Source organism: Xenopus laevis, chromosome 6L (genome assembly GCF_017654675.1).
Source record: "Xenopus laevis strain J_2021 chromosome 6L, Xenopus_laevis_v10.1, whole genome shotgun sequence".
NCBI lineage: Eukaryota > Metazoa > Chordata > Amphibia > Anura > Pipidae > Xenopus > Xenopus laevis.
In genome coordinates this window covers 129,540,047-129,563,446 of record NC_054381.1, presented here as the reverse complement: position 1 = coordinate 129,563,446, position 23,400 = coordinate 129,540,047, and the positions used below count along the sequence as shown (strand labels likewise).

Sequence of the window (23,400 nt, the reverse complement as noted above, 5' to 3'; positions counted from 1 at the left end):
CAAAACAGATTTTTATTATGTATGTTAAAGAAAACCATATAATGCGGAGGTGCCATTGTCATTAACTTGTACAAGACTGGAATCCACTATTCTTTCTAGATTGAAAAATGTGAAGTCATCCCTCAGTGGTCAAAGATCTCACTGTCAGCTTCCAGAAGTAAAGTAAAGTCCCTACCTATAAACTGATGGAATAACGAAAAGAAAAAAACCCAGTCACATGCTGTTGCAATGAAAGAGAGCTTTCAATCTCCATTACATATTGGAATACATGAGAAGCTTCAAAAGACATAAACAGAATAACACACATCGCTATCATCAAATGGCAGTGACAGAGCTCTCACTTTCCATTAACTGCAAGAATAACAGAACATCTTCCATGATCAGCAGATACTAAAAGGAGGGCTATGAGAATGAAAGATCATGCTGGCAAATAAGTCTTTGTTATAATGTATTGGTTTGCACAATTATTGCCTTTATTGTACAGGTATGGGACCTGTTATCCAGAATGCTTTGTAACTGGGGTTATCCGGCTAAGGTATCTTTCCATAATTTGGATCTTAAGTCTACTAAAAAATCATTCAAATATTAAATAAACCCGAGAGACTGGTTTTGCTTCCAATAAGGTTTAATTATATCTTAGTTGGGATCAAGTACAAGGTACTGTTGTATTATTACAGAAAATAAGGAAATCATTCTTAAAAAATGTATCATTTGATTAAAATGGCGCCTATGGGAGATGGTCTTTCTATAATTAGTCGCTTTCTGGAAAAAGGGTCTCCTGATAATGACTCCTATTACTGTACTTGATTTATCCCTGTACCCCAGACGGACCACTACTAACAACGCGTTTTTAGTTATGGAGTAGATTTGAACCACCTCTTGCATTTTTTTCACCTATTCTAATATATTGTAATACATTTTTTTTATTTTATAATAAAAAAGTTATATTTAAACAGGCAATGAGTTACTAAAGACAGCTATAGAGTAAAGACTTTGTAGCCTGATAAAGATCCAATTTAGAGGTCAGGGGAGTATAATATATCTCTGTTGGCCTAGACGAGTAAAGAATATGAATTTCTACAGTATATCTTGGTAAAGACCCCATCAGCAGGTGAACATGGTCATTGCTTCTCTTGTACCCATCTCATCAATCAGTTTTATAACCTAATGGGTTTATAATTGATCCAACTTACAGCAGATTTTAATTGCTATACTCCCTTCAAATAATATCCCTTTCTTTTTTATGCAGGAACATGCTGAACTTACTTCCCTGCAAGATGATTTATAACAACAGGAATCCAAGCACTCCAAGGCTTATACTGTACAATCTGCCAAGTCCAGAAGCCAAGATGGTTTCTTCTAACAAAAATTATTTGATTTTAATGAACACGGTCTATTGCTAATGAGTGACTTTTTATGCTGACTTCCCTGAGCTATATTAATGAGGATGAAATAAAATTCTAAAGCATATTTGAAGAGTTTACACAAAAACTCCTATCCAAAAGGTCAGATCTCTCTTCTTCCTTTCCAAGTGCTGGTATATTTAATATTAGTATATAGAGACTGAGAATATTATCACCTTTTAGGGCAACTGTATGCAGTTATCCCTCCAGATAGGGTAATTTGTACCCCAGCAACCAGATTGCAGAACTTGCAAACTGCTGAATAAAAAGCTAAATAAATCAAAAACCAAAAATAATAAAAAAAATTAAAACCAATTGCAAATTGTCTCTTGGGTTCCACTTTTTAATCTTTAAAGGGGATGTTCTTCTTTACTTTTAGTATGATGTGGAAAGTGGTATTCAGAGACAATTTGCAATTGGTTTTAATTTTTAATTATTTTTTTTATTATGGAAGGAATTGCTGCTCTTTCATTACTGTCGAGTCCAGTTTATAGCACATGACACCTTCAGGTAGAACAAAACCACTGAACTAGGTTGATCGTCCTTTAAAGAGCAAACACCAGATGGAAGGCTATGAGGGTGCTCACAACAGGTGTTCCTTTAGCAAAACTCCACATTAAATTAAGCTGCATTTTTATGGACCTGTTTTACAGTGTTGAAATTTAATTACACATGGAATTACACATAAAGCTGTGGAAAAATAATATAACACAAAAATTAAAAGTGAGATAATAGGTTTAAATTACAAAATGAATGCAAAATATAAAGTTTGTAATTTGCTAAGCTTTTCACCAATAAGCAACCTTTGCCAGAATTGCAGCATAAATGTGCCACTGCAGTCAAGTGCAAAAGTTTACACCTAACAGAGGAGGCACAAAGATTTGCATTGTTTAACATACTGTGTGCAACAAGGCAAAATTTGTGCCTAGGGGTGCACAGAGTTGGAACATGGGTGTGCACTTACATGTCCTTTTGTTTAGTGAAATGCAGCATAAAGTGCCTATAGATACAACAAACAGAAATAGTAGTTCCCACTAGGTCCAGGACTCCCTTGTGCCAGATTGTGCTGAACCTTGAGGTCATTCATCAAAGCAGGACAAGTCGAAAACCAGTGCATGGTGCTTGTATGGATTAGAACAAACCCATGCAAATGCTTTGCAATTATTTTTGCACCTAGTAATCGTAATTAAGTCTTAAGGGCTCATTTACCACTGGGAAAGTATTGTGGACAAATGCACAAAAGGGCGCAATCCACCATTTGCACTTTGTGCCCTACTTACCTAGATAACTGAATTGCTATAGGTCTCAGAGAAAAGAGGCCTGTGACCACCCCCTTGTATATATATGTATATAATGCTGCCTGCATTCAGAAGCTCTGTATTCATGACAGGGGAGGAACTTTAACATCTCCCCCTTGTCATTCCATAACCTGTGCATCATTCATACGTAAATGTTGGTGAATTGTTGGTGAATGCAGGCCGCAGTGGGGCCCTGATTTTACCATCTTCCCTATGGCAGACATTGCCATTTTTCGAAAGGGCTGTTATTATTTTTATGTGCCTTATGTGTTTTTTTCCTCAAGTAACCTCCCTTTTTCCCCCCAAACAAGTGCAAGGACCCATGGGCCCATGCAAACGTGGCATGTTTCCATGGTATCAAGACCTTGGCATGTTGTGAGAGGGCAGCTATAGTGGACAAGCTGAATTGCAGTGCAGGTGCTTAGTCCTTACAGAAAGTAAGAGAAGCTCAGTGAAGGTTACTGTAACATCCTGCTTGGAGTTGAACCAGTGACCTGGTGTTTCTATACTGTTTGCATTACTTCTATTATTTGTGAGCAGACAGCTAAGGTCCTGGATCAATGCTATTACTATTCCTGTAATTGCAAGAAGCATGCCTTGTTTCACCTGTTGCCAATCTGGCCACAGATGATCAGTGTAAGCCATTAGTCTAGCTATATAACCCATTTACTGTATCTGCGCTGACTCATTCCCTAGTGTAGGTCTATTATCAGATAGTTCCTGGTTGTGCTTCTTGTCTAGTTTTCCTGTTCTTGACCCATGCCTGTCCCTGACCTCTGCAAGTCCACTGCCTTTACCAACCTTTGTCTGCTGTTGACCATTCTTTGTCTTGCATTACTGTTTGTGATTTGCGATTCTGTACTGCACTGTCCGATTGGTATTGACCCGGACTGTTCCATGTCTTTGCTTACTCTTTCCCCGTCCTCCTTGTCACACGTTACAGTCCCCTTATCTGTCCAGAACTCTCGCCTTGGTTCTCTCACATTAAGACCGGGCAACAAGTAGCAGAGGGCTCCACCCAAAATGACAGGCTGAAAAAAAGTGTGACTGAGACCGGGGAATACTATAAGTGACAGTTACCTTTTGGGTTCCTTAAATGCAGGTCGATATCTTCCAAGCTCAAGATTAAATTAAAAGGATCAAACTCTGGGGGTGTTTGATCCCAGACTCACTCTTATCTGCCCCATTATGCTTTCTCTGACCTTGATAGGTTGTATATACCTTCTTGCCCAAAAAAAGTTTTTTGAAAGCAGCGCATGCATTGCTCTCCCCTATAATAATTTTAAGGGGCTGTAAATTTCAACAACGTTCCCAAGCTTTACGTGCATGAAAAATAAAAATATATGGACCGCACAGTGGCGGAACTACCGAGGGAGCAGGGGTTGCGAGCGGGCCAGGGCCCGCACCCCCTCAGGGCCCCCCGGCAGCCCGCGCACTGAAATGCAGGCAGTACGGATGGGGGCGGGGTCCCAGCTGCGCGTCACGCACCAGGGCCTGCCCCCTCTAGTTACGGTACTGGGACAGCAGCCAAATGTCCAATACATACAATATCTTTATTTTTTCAGATTAAAAACATCAGAGGCTTGTTACTTTATTGCGTTTTCAATAGTCGCCCAAAGTTGCTGTGAGGCAACTTTGGGTGATTATAGAAAACGCATCGCCGCGTGTGCATTAGCGCAGGCGACTTTTCATTGTAGCCTATGGGAAAAGACACTGAGGCAGTTCGGGGAGATAGTCGCTCAGAAGACGAGGCGATTAGTCGCCAGGCGACAAAATCTCCCTGAATCTCCTTGTTTGTTCTTACCCTTATATGTTTCTGGGGTGCTAACAGCTTTGACCATAGGCATGATATTTTTTAGCTGAGCAAATAAAGATACTGCTATCTTGCCCCATAGGTTCGACTATACTCCCTAAAACATTGCTATGATGCTGGAACACATATCACAAACTGGGGACTGGGCAGGCAGTAGATTTGATAGAATTAGATGGAACTGGCTGCCAGGGTAATAGGGTGGCCTGCCAACACTAGCAATTTAGCATCCTACGCCCTGGCCTTTCTATTGAACAAGACAGATGTGCATGTTTAGCTTTCAAATAATGCTATCAGTGTTTGTGGGATGATTTGAATGAAATGGATGTATTATCAGGCTGGTATACCTATAGCGATATATATGCTGCCAGCTTGTACATCAGCCTAATGACTCAAAAGCATGGAAGTAAACTAATGCTGCAGCTTACAGAATATTTAAATTACCATATAAACACCAATGAGTTCAAACCTGCACTGCCGGCATCATTCAGGATTGCAGAGAGGGAAATCTTTACAGAGGTATCAGCCCTTACATTCTAAATGAGTTTGATCTATCCCTGTAGGTAAAAGACAAAACAGACCAGTCTTATTTAAGCCTTGGTATAAATTACTTGGAATTATCTCGAGGAAGAATGTAATAGCCCTTTAAGCAGCAAGGTGATTAAGACAAAAGCTATTTTTATCTCGGGAGAATGCTAACATGTCTTTGTCCGTTCCACGTGAGGGGTCATCCTATGAATACGAGATGGCATTCAGAAACGTATGGCCATTACATGGCTGCTGGAACAAGTGTGCCTTTGCAGACCTATTTTTAGCATGATGACTTATGATTGCATAAGGACTGAATAAAAGCAGTATAATCAATATGGATGTGGAGGATGAGATGGAATACATAATGTTCTTGAATGAGTTGCTTTCAGGTGAAGATAAGTAGCAGGGCTAAGGATATAAAAGTAATTACAGCTATGAACCCTTAGCATTGAAATAAGAACCCCAAGAACAACTGTATGAAGCCTATGGCATTTTTATCTCTCGGCTGAACTATACATTTCCTGGAACAAAACAACTGCTGTACACGGGCTTTGGGCGAGCAGAGCAGCTGAATGTCATACGTCTCAGTTAAAAGAGATGGTTCGGGATTTTATTTTACTACATTGTATCTTTCGGTGCAAGGTTTCAAATGACCTTGCAGTAAAGACATTTAAGCAGCGCTGGCTCTATGGATTTCTCTCCTTGTGGTCTATCCCAAAAGTGTACTTGTATCAGACAGGAGTGGAAGTGGAAGAAAGGTTCAAATACATCCAGAAACAAATACAATAAGCTCAATTCCACTTATAGCCTTATAGTGTTAGCAAAAACAATTCCAACAAGATATATGTCTCTTGGCAAACAACTAGAAAATGCACTGTACATATGTATTCAAAGGAATCACAATAACTCGGGTCTAGTCTACAACTGCTTTGAGCTCCTTCATTACTTCCAAATGTGTATATCATACTTCCAAATATCTATAGGAAAAAGGAGCTAACTTATTGGGGTATATTAATCAAAGAGTGAAGTTAATAGTGAAGTTCCGCCACTAGAGTGAAATTCCGCCACTTTACATTCATTTCTATGGGATTTTTAAAGGCGTATTTATCAAAGGGTGAACTTTCACTTTCACCCATTGATAAATATGCCTTTCAAAATCCCATAGAAATGAATTGTGAGCTGCGGAACTTTGATAAATTTACTCCATAATCTTTTAGGGATGCAACGAATCCAGGATTCAGTATGGTATTTAGTTTGGTTCGGCCTAATTTTCATGAAGGATTTGGTATTCAGCCGAGTCCCAAAATAGTGGATTCTGTGAATCTCTATTGCATTCCTCTCCACCCACAGTGATTCTCTAGCTTTAGGTGGAAAAAGAAATAAGGGGGAATGTAATTAAAAATTGCAAGCGAAACACAGCGACCTCATCCTACGAAAATAGATTGTGGGATCCAGACTCAAGCAAACTAATTTCTGTAATATATAAGTCCCTGATACCTAGCCTGGGGAAACCCTTTGACAAAGCAAGGAGTAAATGGGCTGTCGACATGCCCCACTTGAGCAATGAGATGTGGGCAGAGGCAACTGAGGGGTTATATGACTATCTAAAATTGACATCCAGCCAGGGGTCCCAAACCTTTACAAACTTTTGGGGACACCGTCTGGCCAGATAGGTTAATTTAATAGCTGGCAGGATACTGTTTACTAATCTGACCCATTGTTGGACCTGTGGGGGAAGTGGGGCTTAATCAGTGGGGCCGTGTCCTCTAGTCCTCTAGTACTCCCAGCAAGCATACCTCCGGGGCAAGAATGCCAGGTAAGAGGACTTGCTCATTAATGTATTGCACTACTTCTGCCCAATATTTATGTACCACCGGACATGCCCGCAGCAAGTGGAAGAAACCTGAGTCTGGAGAATTGCATTTTGGACACTAAGCGGTAGGGTTCCTACCCATTACTTTTAGCCTTAGCGGTGTGATATACAGTACGTCCTGTGAATTATTCTGTACTCTACCATCTTATCTTTGGTGGAGATTACTCCACCAAAGATAAGATGGTAGAGTACAGAATAATTCACAGGACGTACTGTATATCACACCGCTAAGGCTAAAAGTAATGGGTAGGAACCCTACCGCTTAGTGTCCAAAATGCAATTCTCCAGACTCAGGTTTCTTCCACTTGCTGCGGGCATGTCCGGTGGTACATAAATATTGGGCAGAAGTAGTGCAATACATTAATGAGCAAGTCCTCTTACCTGGCATTCTTGCCCCGGAGGTATGCTTGCTGGGAGTACTAGAGGACTAGAGGACACGGCCCCACTGATTAAGCCCCACTTCCCCCACAGGTCCAACAATGGGTCAGATTAGTAAACAGTATCCTGCCAGCTATTAAATTAACCTATCTGGCCAGACGGTGTCCCCAAAAGTTTGTAAAGGTTTGGGACCCCTGGCTGGATGTCAATCCGGGGGTTACCCTCTAAAACCACATAGGTAATCGCCTCACGTAGCTACTCTACCAATGCCATTTATTCCCCTCTAAGTTAAGTTTCCTCCCATTGACTATTGGAACGTGTCTTACTGTATACTCCTGTTGTGTATAACTTACTATTGCCTGCTAAACATGTCATTTTATTTGTATGGTCATAGCATTGCAACTTTATGTTTGTGTTGTGTTTAAAAAAAAAAATTGCAAGCGATGTTTAAAATTCCATTTTTGAGCTGCTCGCAAGGTAAAATCATTCGCTGGTGAATATTACATCGCTAAACAAAGGTTAGTATTAACACCTGCTCTGGAGTTTCGTTACATATTTAGTTGCAAAATGTGCTTTGATTTTGAAATATTAAATAAACCCATTAGGCTGGTTTTGCTTCCAATAAGAATTAATTATATCTTACTTTGGATCAAGTGCAAGCTACTGTTTTATTATTACAGAGAAAACGGAAACCATTTTTATAAATTTGCATTATTTGGATAAATTGGGGTCTATGGGAGATGACCTTTCCGTAATTCGGAGCATTCTGGGTTGCCGGATAACGGATACCATACCTGTATATTATTTATATTATTGTTATTATATTATAATATGTATAAATATCTATAATACATTACATATTTGTAGTCAGATAATTATATATTTTTAATCAGATCATCACAGATTTCCATTTTTAATCATTTCATTTAATAATGCATGCACTGGTAAAAAATACTGTTTAGTTAGAGCTATTCATGTGATACAAGTACAGGTATAGGATCCCTTATCCGGAAACCCAATATCCAGAAAGCTCTGAATTACAGAATGGCTGTCTCCCATAGACTCCATTTTATCCAAATAATCAAAATTTTTAAAAATGATTTCCTTTTTCTCTGTAATAATAAACCATTAACGTGTACATGATTCCAACTAAGATATAATTAATCCTTATTGGAAGCAAAACCAGCCTATTGGGTTTATTTAATGTTTAAATGAATTTCTAGACTTAAGGCATGAAGACCCAAATTACGAAAAGATCCGTTATCCGGAAAACCCCAGGTCCCGAGCATTCTGTATAAAAGGTCCCATACCTGTATCATAAAAGTATCTGAAAAGTTCTTTCTTTTTTTTATACAATTTTACTCTTTTTATACCTTTTTATACAGTAAAAAATGTCTCCTTGACTTTTCTAGTGAAATCGATTGTACTGGCTACAATGATCTAAAAGTAAAAAACACCACTGCAGAGACTTTAACCTCCTGGAAATTGTATCTGGGTGATAGTTTACGCTTGTCCACAGCCTGTCCGCCCATGACTGACTACACCTTGATAAAATTCAATTATACCCCATGCTTGTGGTTGACTCCCAACGACTGACAGGTCGTATTTATTTTGCTCAACCCTCTTTCTCCAGTCTGCACTAAATGCTGCCAAAAAGCTCATCCACCTAGTTGCACACTCTGGGGTCCGTTTACTAAAGTGCGTTAAAAATATTCGCACAATATAAAGACAGAATTTTCGCCAAATATGTTATCGCCAGTTTACTAACCTGTGGTAAATATAAATTTGCAAATTTTCTTCCGCAAGAATAATTGTTCGCCAGTTATCGCATTCGCTGAAAATAACGCTACGTACACATTAACGCATGGTTTACTAAACAGCGAAATGTGCTAAAGACAAAATTAACTTTTTTTTAACTATGTAATGGCGTAAAAGTATTTTTTTCGCCAGAAAATTCTCAAGGGGCAGGAAATATCCCATAATACTGTTTTTTTTTACCCATAATTCTTTGCTGACAGGAGAGAGAGATCTGTAGCTATTGCTGACAGGATGTTTTGGCTTCTGCTTCTATCTGTTGCAACAGCAGCAGTTTCAGCTCAGAGTCGTATTATTGGCAGCGGCATCACAGTCCAAGGATTCGTCAGCTCTACACTTTTTTGGTTTCTTTGTGATTGGCTACATTAAACTGTGCATTTCTATGAAGCAAAGAGATTGACTGGTATCATTTCTTGTTCCTATGATTCTATTGGCAGAAGGGTTTATATGATGCAGACATGTTTGATTGGGGTTACTCTGGTGATGTTGTTGGATGGTATAATCATCAGTCAATAAAGTTTATAAGTTTTGAAGATGCATTTCTGGCCATACATGTCACAGTAAAAATTGCCATAATAACCGCCATAAAACAAAACTATTTTATAGCATAAATATTCGCAAAAACGAAATTTTTCGCCAGAAAATTCGCAACTCGCTAAAATTACCGCTAACGTAAGCTGGTTCCTTAACGTAGTTACCGCAAGTGATCGCAATGACTTCTGAGCGTATCGCTGTTTAGTAAACTTAATCGCTGCGAATATTCTGGCGTAAAAATATTCTCAGCGATAACATGCGGAAACTAAGGGGCAGATTTACAAAATTCGAGTGAAGAATTCGAATGTAAAAAACTTCGAATTTCGAAGTATTTTTTGGGTACTTCGACCATCGAATTGGTTAAATTCGTTCGAATTCGAACGATTCGAACGATTCGAAGTAAAAATCGTTCGACTATTCGACCATTCAATAATCGAAGTACTGTCTCTTTAAAAAATACTTCGACCACCTACTTCGGTAGATAAAACCTACCGAAGTCAATGTTAGCCTATGGGGAAGGTCCCCATAGGCTTGCCTGTGATTTTTTGATCGAAGGATTTTCCTTCGATTGTTGGATTAAAATCCTTCGAATCGTTCGATTCGAAGGATTTAATCGTACGATCGCAGGATTTGCGCAAAATCGTTCGACTTCGATATTCGAAGTCGAACGATTTTAGATCCCAGTCGAATATCGAGGGTTAATTAACCCTCGATATTCGACTATTGATGAATCGGCCCCTTAAAGTCAGATTTACCGCACTTTAGTAAACGGACCCCTCTGTATGTGTTGCTTCCCTGTGCAAATCCCTTCGAAGTTTCCATTATTTCAGTCTATATTTAAAGAACTCAAAAACACAGCCCCTTCCTTCATCAGAGCTTTAATCTCTACATCCACTTCTTTACAGACCATATGTTATGATCCAGACCCTTTCTTCTCCTGCCATAACCTTGTTCCATCCTTGACTGCAAGATTTATCTTAAGCTTGGCCCTGTTTCTGAATCCCCATCCTCTGATATCTTGACCTTCCTTCCTTTGTGTCTTCAAACACTCACTGAAAACACAGCTGTTTAAAGGAGAACTAAACCCTAAATATCAATATGGCTAAAAATTGCATATTTTATATTTTGAACTTATTGCAGCAGCCAAAAGTTTCAGCTTGTCAATATCAGCAATGATCCAGGACTTCAAACTTGTCACAGGGGGTCACCATCTTGGAAAGTGTCTGCGACACTCACATGCTCACAAGTTATTGCAAAATATCAAGCAGATATCATGTAGTAATTATCCGTATTAATTACTAATCAGCCTTATATTGTGACATTTCTATTCTATGTGTACTGTATATTGTGAGTGGGTCCCTAAGCTCATTAAGTGACAGCAGCACAGAGCATGTGTAGTAAATCAGCAGAAAAGAAGATGGGGAGCTACTGGGGCATCTTTGGAGACACAGATCTTTACTGCTAAAGGGCTGTGGTTGCCTTGGGCTGGTACAGAAGCAAAAAACATACAGTAATGTACAACATTTCTAGCCTACATCTTTAGTTACACTTTAGTTCTCATTTAAGGATGCCTATCTGTTACATCACAGATTCTCCAAAGTCATCAGCCACAAAGATGAACAATTTCTGACCTGCGCTCCCCTTCGTTCCGTTTTTTGGCGTTCAGCCGCAGGGGAGCGCAGGAATAGACGCATGTCATTATTTCAAATGGGGCTGTACTCACTCAGGCGCGTGTAGGCGCCGAACGCAGGTTGAGACGCAACATGCTGCATTTTTCCTGCGTTCGGCGCCTACACGCGCCTGAGTGAGTACAGCCCCATTTGAAATAATGACATGCGTCTATTCCTGCGCTCCCCTGCGGCTGAATGCCAAAAAACGGAACGCAGGGGAGCGCAGGTCAGAACGCCAGTGAGTAAGAGCCCTTACCCCAGACATCATAAATGACCCCTTATGTATCAATATATATATACAAAAATAAATCAAAAACCAGCACGGGCCTTGCATCAAGAAAGTGCATTATCACATAGTATGTATCTTTACAACAGGGTCTGCCTGAAAATCAGTAGAGGTTTATTAAACAAACGTTTTAGTTCCTCACAGGAACTTTCGTCAGGTTTTTCCCTGACGAAAGTTCCTGTGAGAAACTGAAACGTTGGATTAATAAACCTCTACTGATTTTCAAGCAGACCCTGTTGTAAAGATGTCCGTGGTGTGCCGTCAACTTGCCTTCGAGATATATATACTGCTACTAAGAAATGCCTTACCCTTTAAACAACACAGGGATTGTTTGTCCATATATTGCAATATATTTAAGATGGCCAACTACATCAAAGTCATCCCATATCTGGCCAGTCCTACACTCAATTTTCATCTGATTCATTAAGAATTCTATTGCTTCATTATACATTTTACACAGGGACTAGGTTTTACCTGCAACTTACTTGCTGCTTTCAAAGTAAAACTCCCAAACTTGGCTGCCCTTTTATTAGACACCAGTGGGATCACCTGACTATAGCTGGGAAGGGTGGGAGCTACAACATGGAGCTGGTCACTGCTCCTGTATAAACTGTAACAAACAAGGGAAAGATATGGGATGACTCTGACGTAGTTGGCCAGCTTAAATATATTGCAATCTATGGACAAACAATCCGTGTTTTGTTTAAAGGGTAAGGCATTTTTAGTAGCAGTATGCACAAAATGTCTCTGTCTTAAATATATTGATAATGGGTTGAGTGCAGAGGACTCTTGTGTTTGTCTATATGTATTTTGTGGTCACAGCCTCATTGCACCCCCGCCTAATGGTTTTAAAAAATAGTGGTGAGCACAACTTTCCCTTGTTATATATATATATATATATATATATATATATATATATATATATAATATATATATATATATATATATATTTATATATACTGTATACGTATACAATATATATATATATATATATATATATATATATATATATATATATATATATATATATATATATATCTTAATACAATATGTATGCACTACACATGCAGACTCGTATATAATGCAGTACCATGTACTAGCGGCAGGGTGCCAGGAATGATGGAAGTTATAGTTGAGGAAAGGCTAACGTTATCTGAAGTGGCTACATCTCAAATGAACAGATTATTTTGCTTCCACCTCTGATAAGAATTTTCCCTGGCCAACCGACTGCCTGTCACAAGCCTGAGACACATTTTGCCCCACTTGTACTCTACTGTAGCGCTTAGTTCTTATCAACACAGTTCTGGCACTGGTAATATATTATCCGCTTGAGGCTGTCAGCTGTTATGTAGTAGCACTGATACTGCACATCTCTCATACTACTTTTTCCTAGTTCCTTAGAAACATGGGATAATAGTATACATAGGGTTGCCACCTTTCAAGTAATAATAATATATATTACTAGGAAAAAGTACAAGCTCTATTCAAATGTGCTGCTCTAAATGCCCCAGAGACCTTTCCCTGCTGCCCCTCTAGCTGAGCTATAAATACACAAGTGTAAATTAGCCACGGCAGGTGACAAATATAGGTATAGGATCTGTTATCCAGAAACCTGTTATACGGAAAGCTCCAAATTATAGGAAGGTCATCTCCCATAGACTCCATTATAATCAAATGATCTTTTTCTCTATAATAATAAAACAGTAGCTTGTACTTGATCGCAACAACATAATTAATCCTTATTGGAGGCACAACAATCCTACTGGGTTTATTTAATGTTTAAATGATTTAAAGGAAAACTAAAACCCCAAAATCAATACTTGATCAACAGATAGTTTATATCAACTTAAGTGGCATATTAAAGAATCTTACCAAACTGGAAAATATATTTAAGTGAATATTGCCCTTTTACATCTCTTGCCTTGAACCATCATTTTGTGATGGTCTGTGTGCTGCCTCAGAGATCACTTGACCAGAAATACTGCAGCTCCAACTGTAACAGGAAGAAGGGTGGAAGCAAAAGACAGAACTCTGTCTGTTAATTGGCTCATGTGACCTAACCACTCTGATTTGCTTGATATGTTAGTGTGCACAGTGAATCATACGATCCCAGGGGGCCGTGCTTATGTTTTAAAATTGCAATTTTCTACTTAGGATTACCCAATGGCACATACTACTAAAAAGTATATTATTATGAAAATGGTTTATTTACATGAAGTAGGGGTTTACATATGAGCTGTATTATGCAATTGGGTGTCCAAAAAGGCACATCTTTATAGGGACCAAGACTTATTGGGGCCCAAAAGAGAAGCAGCTTAGGAAGGAAGAAAGCAGTGAATGTATGTATAGTGATCCACAAATGGTGCAACTAGAGCAGCACAGCAAGTGTATCACATACAGTGTAAACAAGATAAATCTTGCTATGGCTCTAGAAACCCATAGCAACCAATCAGATTTTACTTTCAAACAGCAGACTGGCAAATTGTACCTGCTTATTAGTTGCTATAGGTTACTAGAACTGGATTGAATGCTGCATCTTTTTTCTTAACCTGCTTCCCTTCAGTAGTGGCTGGAGTACAACTACTGCTGTCGAGGGATGTGGGAAAATAAAGGTCAACAACTGAAAGGTCAAACATATCTAATTTTGCACCATAGTCCTGCTAATGCTATAGACAGCCCGGATTATACAGGGAACTGCATTTAAAAATACCATGATGCATTCCCCAAAATAGTCTGTCTAAAAGGATCTGTATAAAAAAGTGTATGTACTATGCCGCGTGTCTCTAGACCTGCCAGCCTTTGTTTGTGTTGCTGACACTAATAGAAACATGTATTTACACAGGCCGGTGCAGAGTAAGCCTTCAACTGAATCTTTCCATTAGAGAAGCAGGTGCTGAGAATCACACACAGGCTAACAAGTCATCGGCACAATTACTTTTATTTGGCAGCTGCCTCACAAACCCAACCTGCTGAAACATACAAACTAAACAACCCAGAGGCCGTCTGCTTTTTGAATGTTTTTTTCCTATTATTTACTCTCACTGGATAACCGGCTAAAGGTGGCCATAGATGCACAGATAATATTGTATAATATTCAGTGAGTGTATGGCTGGAGATGACCCGACCAATGTCTGTAGGAGACTTGGATAGGATCGGCTCGTCGATCAGGCAGGTCGGAAAATTTTGAGGATGCCAGAACATCAGTCACTGTTAATGCTGAGTCGTCAGATACATGTACAAATCTATTGTTTCTTTCTATTTTAATAGTAACTAGAAATCTATTCTTTCTACCTCTATATCTGACTGTTTTGAAAATGAACCAATGGTCGCAGGAAAGATTGTAATTGTCAAGTCAATGAGGGAAAACCCGTTATCCAGAAAGCTCCAAATTATGGAAAGACCATCTACCATAGACTAATAATAAAACAGTTCCTTGTACTTGATCCAAACTAAGATATGATTAATCCTTACTGGAAGCAAAAAAAGCTTATTGGGTTGATCATCATGTTTACATGATTTTCTAGTAGACTTAAGGTATGAAGACCCAAACTGAAGGTCCAAAAAATTTCTAATAGACTTAAGGTATGAAGACCCAAATTGGGGGTCCAAAAAGACACACCTTTATAGACCCAAATTACAGTAATATCCATTATCCGGAAATCCCCCGGTCCCAAGCATTCTGGATAACAAGTCCCATACCTATATAGGCACTGAGCTATCTAGGAATTGACCAGCCACGCCAAACCCGGTGGGTGCTGCCTACCAGACCCAATCTTCGCCTGCCCTCCACCATCACTCCCTGCTGCCCTCCCTCCTCTAATAAATGCAGTGAACAAACAGCAAAACATTTGTTATACTGAACTGATATAATATAAAATCTTTGTGTACAGGTATGTCCCAGAGTGCTCGGGACCTGGGGGTTTCCGGATAACGGATCTTTCCATAATTTGGGTCTTCATGCCTTAAGTCTACTAGAAATTAATTTAAACATTAAATAAATCCAATAGGCTGGTTTTGCTTCCAATAAAGATTAATTATATCTTAGTTGGGATCAAGTACAAGCTACTGTTTTATTACTACAGAGAAAAAGGAAATAATTTTTAAAAATTTGGATTATTTGGATAAAATGGAGTCTATGGGAGACATTAGCCATTCCGTAATTCTTTCTGGATATCAGGTTTCCGGATAAGGGATCCTATACCTGTATAGGCTTTGTTTCCAGTTTCTTGTACTCATTAATTGGTTACAGTTATGCAGAGACCTTTGCGTTTCATAATCGTAATGTCTCATCGTGCTTGTATTATATATTATTTTCCATATTTATTCTTTACCCCCTTATCCATCCCATCCCCTCTTCATTTTCCATCTGAAAAGGAAATGCAGCAAAATATTGCTACTCATTCTAGATTGTTAGGTCAGTCAGAGGCACAAATCAGTAGTGGTGGGCGAATTTGGGGCGTTTCGCTTTGCCGAAAAATTCTTGAATTTCCAGCGAAATTCGCAAAACGGCGAAAAATTTGTGAAAATTCGCCCATCACTACAAATCAGTTCATCTTCTTTATAAATTCTGCAGTTTTACATTTTCAGTTTTAAATGTAAATATCGACCTCCCACAGTCAGTGATTCCATAATAAACAAGTTATGTATATTTCCATGCCTTTATTTAAGCACGATGAAGACGTACACACTGAACTTTAATGATGCATGTTTAATGGAGCTATTTATTCCCACTGGGATTGTGAGACTTCTCCATCAGCCCTTGTGGTAATATTTGGATGTATTTACTATGCTGAATGAATAATGCTTCAAATAAAATATTAATCAGATTGTTCAGCCCACCTGAACTAGTCCTCAAGAAAGAATTAATAAATAGTCATTAACTTATTGCAATTTTGTTTCCTTTGTCTCTTTTTTGTCTTAATTTATCCCCAATATTCTCCTTTTATTATGGAAAGTATAATAAACATATTGAGGAATTGACTTTGTGTAAGGAACTTCTTCCATAAGGGGAGACAGGAAACTGGAGGTAACAATCAATTTAAAGTTGAGGCAGTCACATGAAAGCCATATTTGGTGATGTATTTGTATGTATTCAGACATATTTATAAATGTGAAGAGCTATATTGTACAGCATGAGATTATTTGACTTTCGCAATTCCCTGTAGTTACAAAACATTTTTCCGACTGTTGCTAACAGCCAGGAAAGTCTTACAGATTGTAAAATTTATCAAAGCAGATAGATCTGTCACTTTGGCAACATTCATTCTATTGCTTTGAGCAGTCGCCTACTATTCTGCTCTAAAGTGTGTGTGTTCTAGCTCAGAGGCAGAACGGAGCTCTAACACCACTCAGAACTGTTAATGCCTGAAGAAAACGGAGTAATCAGACGGAAAAATATTGGCTGCTGAACATAAATACCCTCTTTATCAGCTACATGTCTAGATTGGATGTGATATTATATCAACTCAGCTCTTCTTTTTTTTTAATCTCACTCGTCATTCTCGTTCGATCTCTTGTGAGACTGCAACTCTCAGTTGTCAGTTGTAGATGTCCTGATGGTACTGCCTGTTCCTAAATGTATTTTCTACAAGAACTACAATGAAACGATACACAAAAGCAGGGCAAGGAAGCATCAGTTCTCAGAGACTTTTGGCCAGGGTGCCTCATCCTGTCTCCCTAAAAAGTTAATCGAGGGTATACACGTTGGACAGTTCTTGAGGCTTCGTAGAAACTGTTCCAAGAACAAAGATTTTGGGTGGCAGGCACGAGACATGCAGAAGAGATTTTTAGAGAGAGGTTATAAACAAAACATTATACAGAAAGCATTCCAGAGAGCAAAAGGGAGTGATAGAAAAGATCTGCTTAAAGGGAACGAGAATAGGATTAGAAATCAGGACTGGTCAGAAAAAGTGGCACTTACCACCAGATATAGTAAAAATATTTTGAAATTTCAAAAATTATAAAAAGATTCTTGCCTATCCTTTATGGTGATGAGCACTTCTTCAGGATATTGAGCCAGGGGATTAATGTTATCCCTAAACGGGCTCATACCCTGAAGGACATGCTATCGCCGAGTCGTTTTAAACATCAGAGGGACAGAAACAAGATCTGGGACCGCTAGCATCAACAGGAAACTACAAATGTGGGAGTCGTAGATGCATAACGTGTAATCATATGAACGTATCCAAGAAATTTAGATCTACAGTGACGGTGAGGGAGTTTGATATTAAGGGATACATTAATTGTAACACCCCTTTTGTGATCTATCTGATCACATGTTTGAAGTGTAAGAAACAGTATGTCGGCTGTACGACAAGAAAAATGAAGGAAAGGGCAAGGGAATATGAGTCAGATAAAAAATCCTCGAACAGCAGAAAAGAGCAACATCACTAGACACTTCGTAACATGTGATGGGGGGATATAGATTCCTTCTCCATTCAAGGGATAGAGAGAGTAAGGCTGGGAGTGAGAGGCGGAGACCATTTAAGACTCTTAGAAAGGAGAGAGGTTTTCTGGATTTTCCATTTAGGGATACTTTTGCCCTTAGGACTCAACTATGAGTTTGTCGTTACCTGCTATATCTGAGTTAGACAAGAACAAAGACTCGTTGCAACTATCTGTAATATCATTGGAGGAAATTTCTTTTTTGAGAAATAAATCCAGTGACGGCTTTTATAGTTGATAATATTTGCAAATTTATATAACATGCTGTACAAGAATTTAACCAAGATTGTTAAAAATAAATATGTTACTTTAATTTATAACTAATGATACATGGGATAGGATACGAATGCCCCACAGCGGAAGCTATGTGTTTATATTAAGAGAACAGGGTTAATCCCCACTGAATGTTGATTTTAAGCAAAATGGGAGGGGTTAACAGGGTTTAAATACTGGTTGGAACATGCTGTCAATAGAGACACCTATGACTAAGTGCCAGAGGATACGAAACGCGTAAGGTGGGCCATGTGGGGTCAGTATGTATCATAATTTTAATGTAACCTAAATACATACTTTGTTTTAACTAATGAAAAGCCTTGGGATATATATCTTTGGATATAATCTATTGTATGCTGATTGCCTATGGAACTGGGGCAAGTCCCTTTGGCTTAATGGAGGATATACATTTATATATAGTATTAATATACATTTGGGGTATATACATTATACCCCAAATATACATTATTTGGTTTTTTGCTCGAATTTTTCAGCTTTTTTTTTCCTGAATTGCTCTAATTTTTTAAGATTTTGCCTGAAAAACCAGAACAAGTCAGATTTTCAGGCTAAACTAAGCACAGACCACGAAAACTCAAAATTCTAATTGAGGATAGGAGCTTCTCCCATTGACTTATACGAGACCTCAACAGGTCTGAGATGGATTATTTTCAAACTCCGGCTTTTTGCAGCAGTGTAATAAATCTCTAAAAATTTAAATTTTTCAAGATTTTAACATTCGGATAATAAATAACCCCCTAAGAGTAGAAATTCTGATTTTTAAATCAAAATGTTCATGCTGCTAGTGCAGAGAGCACAATTGCGCCCTGGCCCATTCAGGGGGGTTCGGAGCGGTACGTGCTGGGTGCAAGGGGGGTGTGGCATCAGAAAGGCCGCTTCAGCAAGGACCCCCAGGATGCCGCTGCTGGCCCCACCAGCATTTTAATATCTACACAAATGCTTGGTTCCATTGTTAATCTAGAAATGGCAAGTGTCAAGTCATTTCTGATCTCTGTGGACACACGCTATTAGAGGCCTTCTGAAAATGCCTATAATTATGTAAAAAAGGGGGAAAAGATCTTAAATTTAATGTGTTCTGGTTTGCTTCCACAACCTACAGTACTTTTTATTCAGTTTTTATTTTGTTGGCTTTTGGGATTCCAGAAAACACTTGAAGATTGGCATGCTCTCTATTTTATATTCTAGAATTATCATCAGCATGATATATTGAACTATCTGGGGATAATACATGATTTCCTGATGAAAATAGGACATTCCTGAAAATAAGATAATTAACATTTTCCATTCCCATATTTATCAAAGGATAATGTGGCCTTGAGCCATAATACAACAACCTACCTTTGCAGCTACAGATGAATTGGGTTTTTCCAGTAAGTCCCAGAGCTTTTTTCTTTTTTCTGGACAACAGGTATTATCAAATTCGTCACCTTCCCTTTCTCTTAGTGTTTCTGCCTCTCGTCTCAGCTCCTCGTTCATCTGTTCTTTTTTCTGATGATATCTAGCCTGGCAACAGGACTCCAGGTATATTTCATCGATTCCCCAATATTCAAGCTCCTGACCAAACGACAGAGCACACATCTCCTCCATCATATGTAACTTTCCCGTCCTATAGAAATTTAAAATGGAAGTAAATGCTCCCGGATGTCGGTCAAAAAAATACTCGTTCTCATTGAGGTTATAGTCATCGCATACTTCCAGGAGGGTTTCATGAGTATTGCAGTCCCTCAGTTTACCTAATCTTGTCCTTGGCAATCGGTCTAAAGTCCGCCACAAAACCTCATGGTTCAGACCCCCCACATTTATTTTTACCCTCCGTGAACATGCTTTGCTACGGATTATCTCCACCGGCTCTGGAGGAAGAGAAAGTGTTGACCTTGAATTTTTTCTGTTGAGTCCAGGGGGGGCTTTTTCTGCCATGTTTGGATGAAACCGAGTGGTTATATCAGTTTCTTTCACTGGACGGTCATGGGGAAAAAGATGAGATCTCACAATATTTGTGTAGACTCCCAGCAAGATGGATAATTCAGTGCATCAAGCTGTGAAACAGAGAAACATCTGATATTGTCAGCCTCGGAGGAAAATACATATAAATCTAAATTTAAAACATGTACTGCATCATCCATACTGTATCAGCTTCAGGGAAAAGAATAAATACCTTTTTACAGTGCCATTGGAACCATAAAACTAAGTTATACTTTAGTTATACTTCCACCAAACCCTTTATTCCAGGGGTGCCCAAAAGGTAGATTGGGATCTACCAGTAGACCTTTAGCTGGTGATCAGTAGGTTGTCTATATCATCCTCCTGTTTCATTCTTTTTATTCAGATATTTATTATGTTAAGGTAACATAAGAAATAGAAATAAATATTTAAATAATATTTTCCTTGGAACAGAATGCTAACAATGGTTTTATGGATGTAGATCATAATGGGACAACATCACTAAAAGTAGACCTTGCATTAGTAAAGTATGGGCACTCCTGCTTTATTCTATTGAAATCAATAGTGTGCCGTAGGAGATGAGACCATAAACTGTGGTCCAAGTCCACCTCTAGAAAAAGTGTTTGATGGATGGCACAACAAATGAGACCACAAGCCTTACAATCTACACAACTACGTATTATATGAGCTAATAACTACTGTTCAAGAAGCCTTAAAAGCAAAACACACTGCCACTGTTTATACCTAGAGATAAAGGAAAGCAAAGGAAGAATTAGAATGAGTATGGCTTGCCTTCCGTATCTTCTATAATTGCGTTTATACATGTCAGTGAAAGCTGTCACGCTGCTTGCCATAGGGAACAATAGCAAAAGTGCACTCTTTATGACTGCCAGGGATGCTGTTTGCAGCCTATTGGGAATGCCTTAGCACAATAGCTTTCCTTTATTACGTGGATTTAAACAGGGCCGGATTTACATAGTGGGCGCCCCTAGGCCCACTGACGTTCACCACCCCTGTCCCCTCCCCTTTATTCATGCAAATTTTCATCATCTGAACAGGCGCAATGGGGATTGTCGCATGGGAAATTTAAAAAATGATTGTATCTCCAGCGCATCCCCAGTGTTTTTGAACCAATGTGGGTGTGGTTGGGCAGCATGCTGCCTCCCTAAAATCCTGCAGCCCTAGTCCCGGGCCTAGATGGCCTCTCCACAAATCCGGGCCTGGGTTTAAATGCAAATGTGCTTACATGGAATACTCCGTGCACTCAAAAAGCTGTGACTTCAAGGCTTTACTGTTGATTTAAGGGAAATGCACAGAGCAACAATAATAATATGTTATTTCCCTGTAAAATTAATATCAGAAGGAAGGAACTTTCTGAAACTTCCATTTGGAAGTACAGAAATAAAGCACCAGGGAAGTTATGCACGTGCAGCATTGAGGAATGACTTTGCCTGCATTATAAGCCTAAACATGGCTGATAATAGCACAGGCTATGTTATCATGTCTGCCAATTTCCCTCTCTACCTAGAGAAAACATTCCTTGCGTATAAATATCATGGGAACTGTCACATCAAAGGGAGAACTGAGCACTAGAGAGATTTGATTGGACATGGAACTTGGCGTACTGGCTGTTTGCAATAAGTATATTTTGCCCATGGTCAGGGGCGTAACTATAGAGGAAGCAGACCCTGCGGCTGCAGGGGGGCCCAGGAAGTATAGGGGCCCCACGAGACCCTAATTCATATACACTTTCAATAAATATTGGTAAAACAAATCAACCTCTAAACATTTTGGGGGCCTGAAAAATGTGGGGCCCAGTAATATCTCGTTACACCACTGTTTAAGGTTATTTCCATTTGTGTGAATAGGTGAGAATTACTGGCACAAAACTTTGCTGGACTATGACTGTCCCAATCTATTGCTGGGTCTGCCTGCACACTGTATATCATGTAAACAATAGTTAAATGAATCATATGTGGATTTTTCTGGCCTATTCTATAGTGCTACTTGAGAAGTGCTGGAAATTGCCATGTTATTTAACCCATAATCCAATATTCTTTCCCAGAATTCCAGCAGATGCACAGTACATACAAAGATTTGCTCCAATTAGCAAATTGCTTGCAACTTGCACTTAGGCTTCCATGCTGCCGCCCCCCAACCCCCCGCACTCACCTTTCCAGGGGCGTCTGGGGGGGGTGGTCCGGTTGGGTCCAGGGGGCTCTGCAACGTTAGAGATATTAGTGCAGAGAGCGCAATTGCTCTCGCAATAGAAGAGCCAAATTTTCGGTTTAAAAAATGGAAATTTACCAGGAGCAGCTTTTTGCCGCCCCAGGTAACTTGTGGGGTGCACCAGGTATCTCACCTCAGTGGTACAGCACACCTGCTTGCACTTTTCAAGCTGCGTAACATCAAGCTTATAGGTGCAACATACACAGGGAGCTCTCTATTTATCACCTGGCTCTAGTAGGTGCAAGGTACAGAGATCTCTTGCACCACAGCATGGTGAGCCTTGTACTTGAAAAGTCAGTGCAATTGGCAAACTAGCACACTGTTGGTAGAATAGAGCACTGGCATTAGAAGATGAGCCCTTCTGTATAGCATAGGTATGGAACCTGTTATCCAGAATGCTCTGGTCCTGGTGTTTTCCGGATAATGGATCTTTCTGTAATTTGGATCTTCATTCCATGTGGATCTTCATGCTTTAAGTCTACTAAAAAATCATGTATACATTAAATAAACCCAATAGGCTGGTTTTGCTTCCAACAAGGATTAATTACTGTATGTCTTAGTTGGGATCAAGTACAAGGTACTATTTTATTATTACAGAGAAAAAGGAAATGCTTTTTAAAACCTTGGATTATTTGGATAAATAATTGGCCATCCTGTATTTCAGAGCTTTCTGGATTACAGGTGTCAAAATAACAGATACCTGTAATAGCGTCCTAATACTTAATATGCCCCCTTGCCTTATACAGTGTCATTTGTGGTGGTCTGGTTGTACAGTTGAATAACACTGACACAGTTTAGTAGAAAATGCTGGCTACCTGGCTTTGAAAAACATATGTACAGTCGCCAAAATGTAATTCATTAATAATTTGCAGCACATCTACCACAGGGCACTTTGTT

At 39.1% G+C, this 23,400-nt stretch overlaps 1 protein-coding gene across 1 annotated transcript in view; it reads right to left on the bottom strand.

Moving 5' to 3' along the window:
* The window catches only part of LOC108704834 (potassium voltage-gated channel subfamily B member 2-like), a 142,616-nt gene that overhangs the window by 112,518 nt on the left and 6,698 nt on the right, over positions 1-23,400 (bottom strand). Inside the window, exon 2 of the mRNA XM_041566493.1 lies at positions 19,672-20,369. Coding sequence (XP_041422427.1) covers positions 19,672-20,250 — 579 coding nt within the window. The 5' untranslated portion in view covers positions 20,251-20,369. The remainder of the gene's footprint in view (positions 1-19,671; positions 20,370-23,400) is intronic.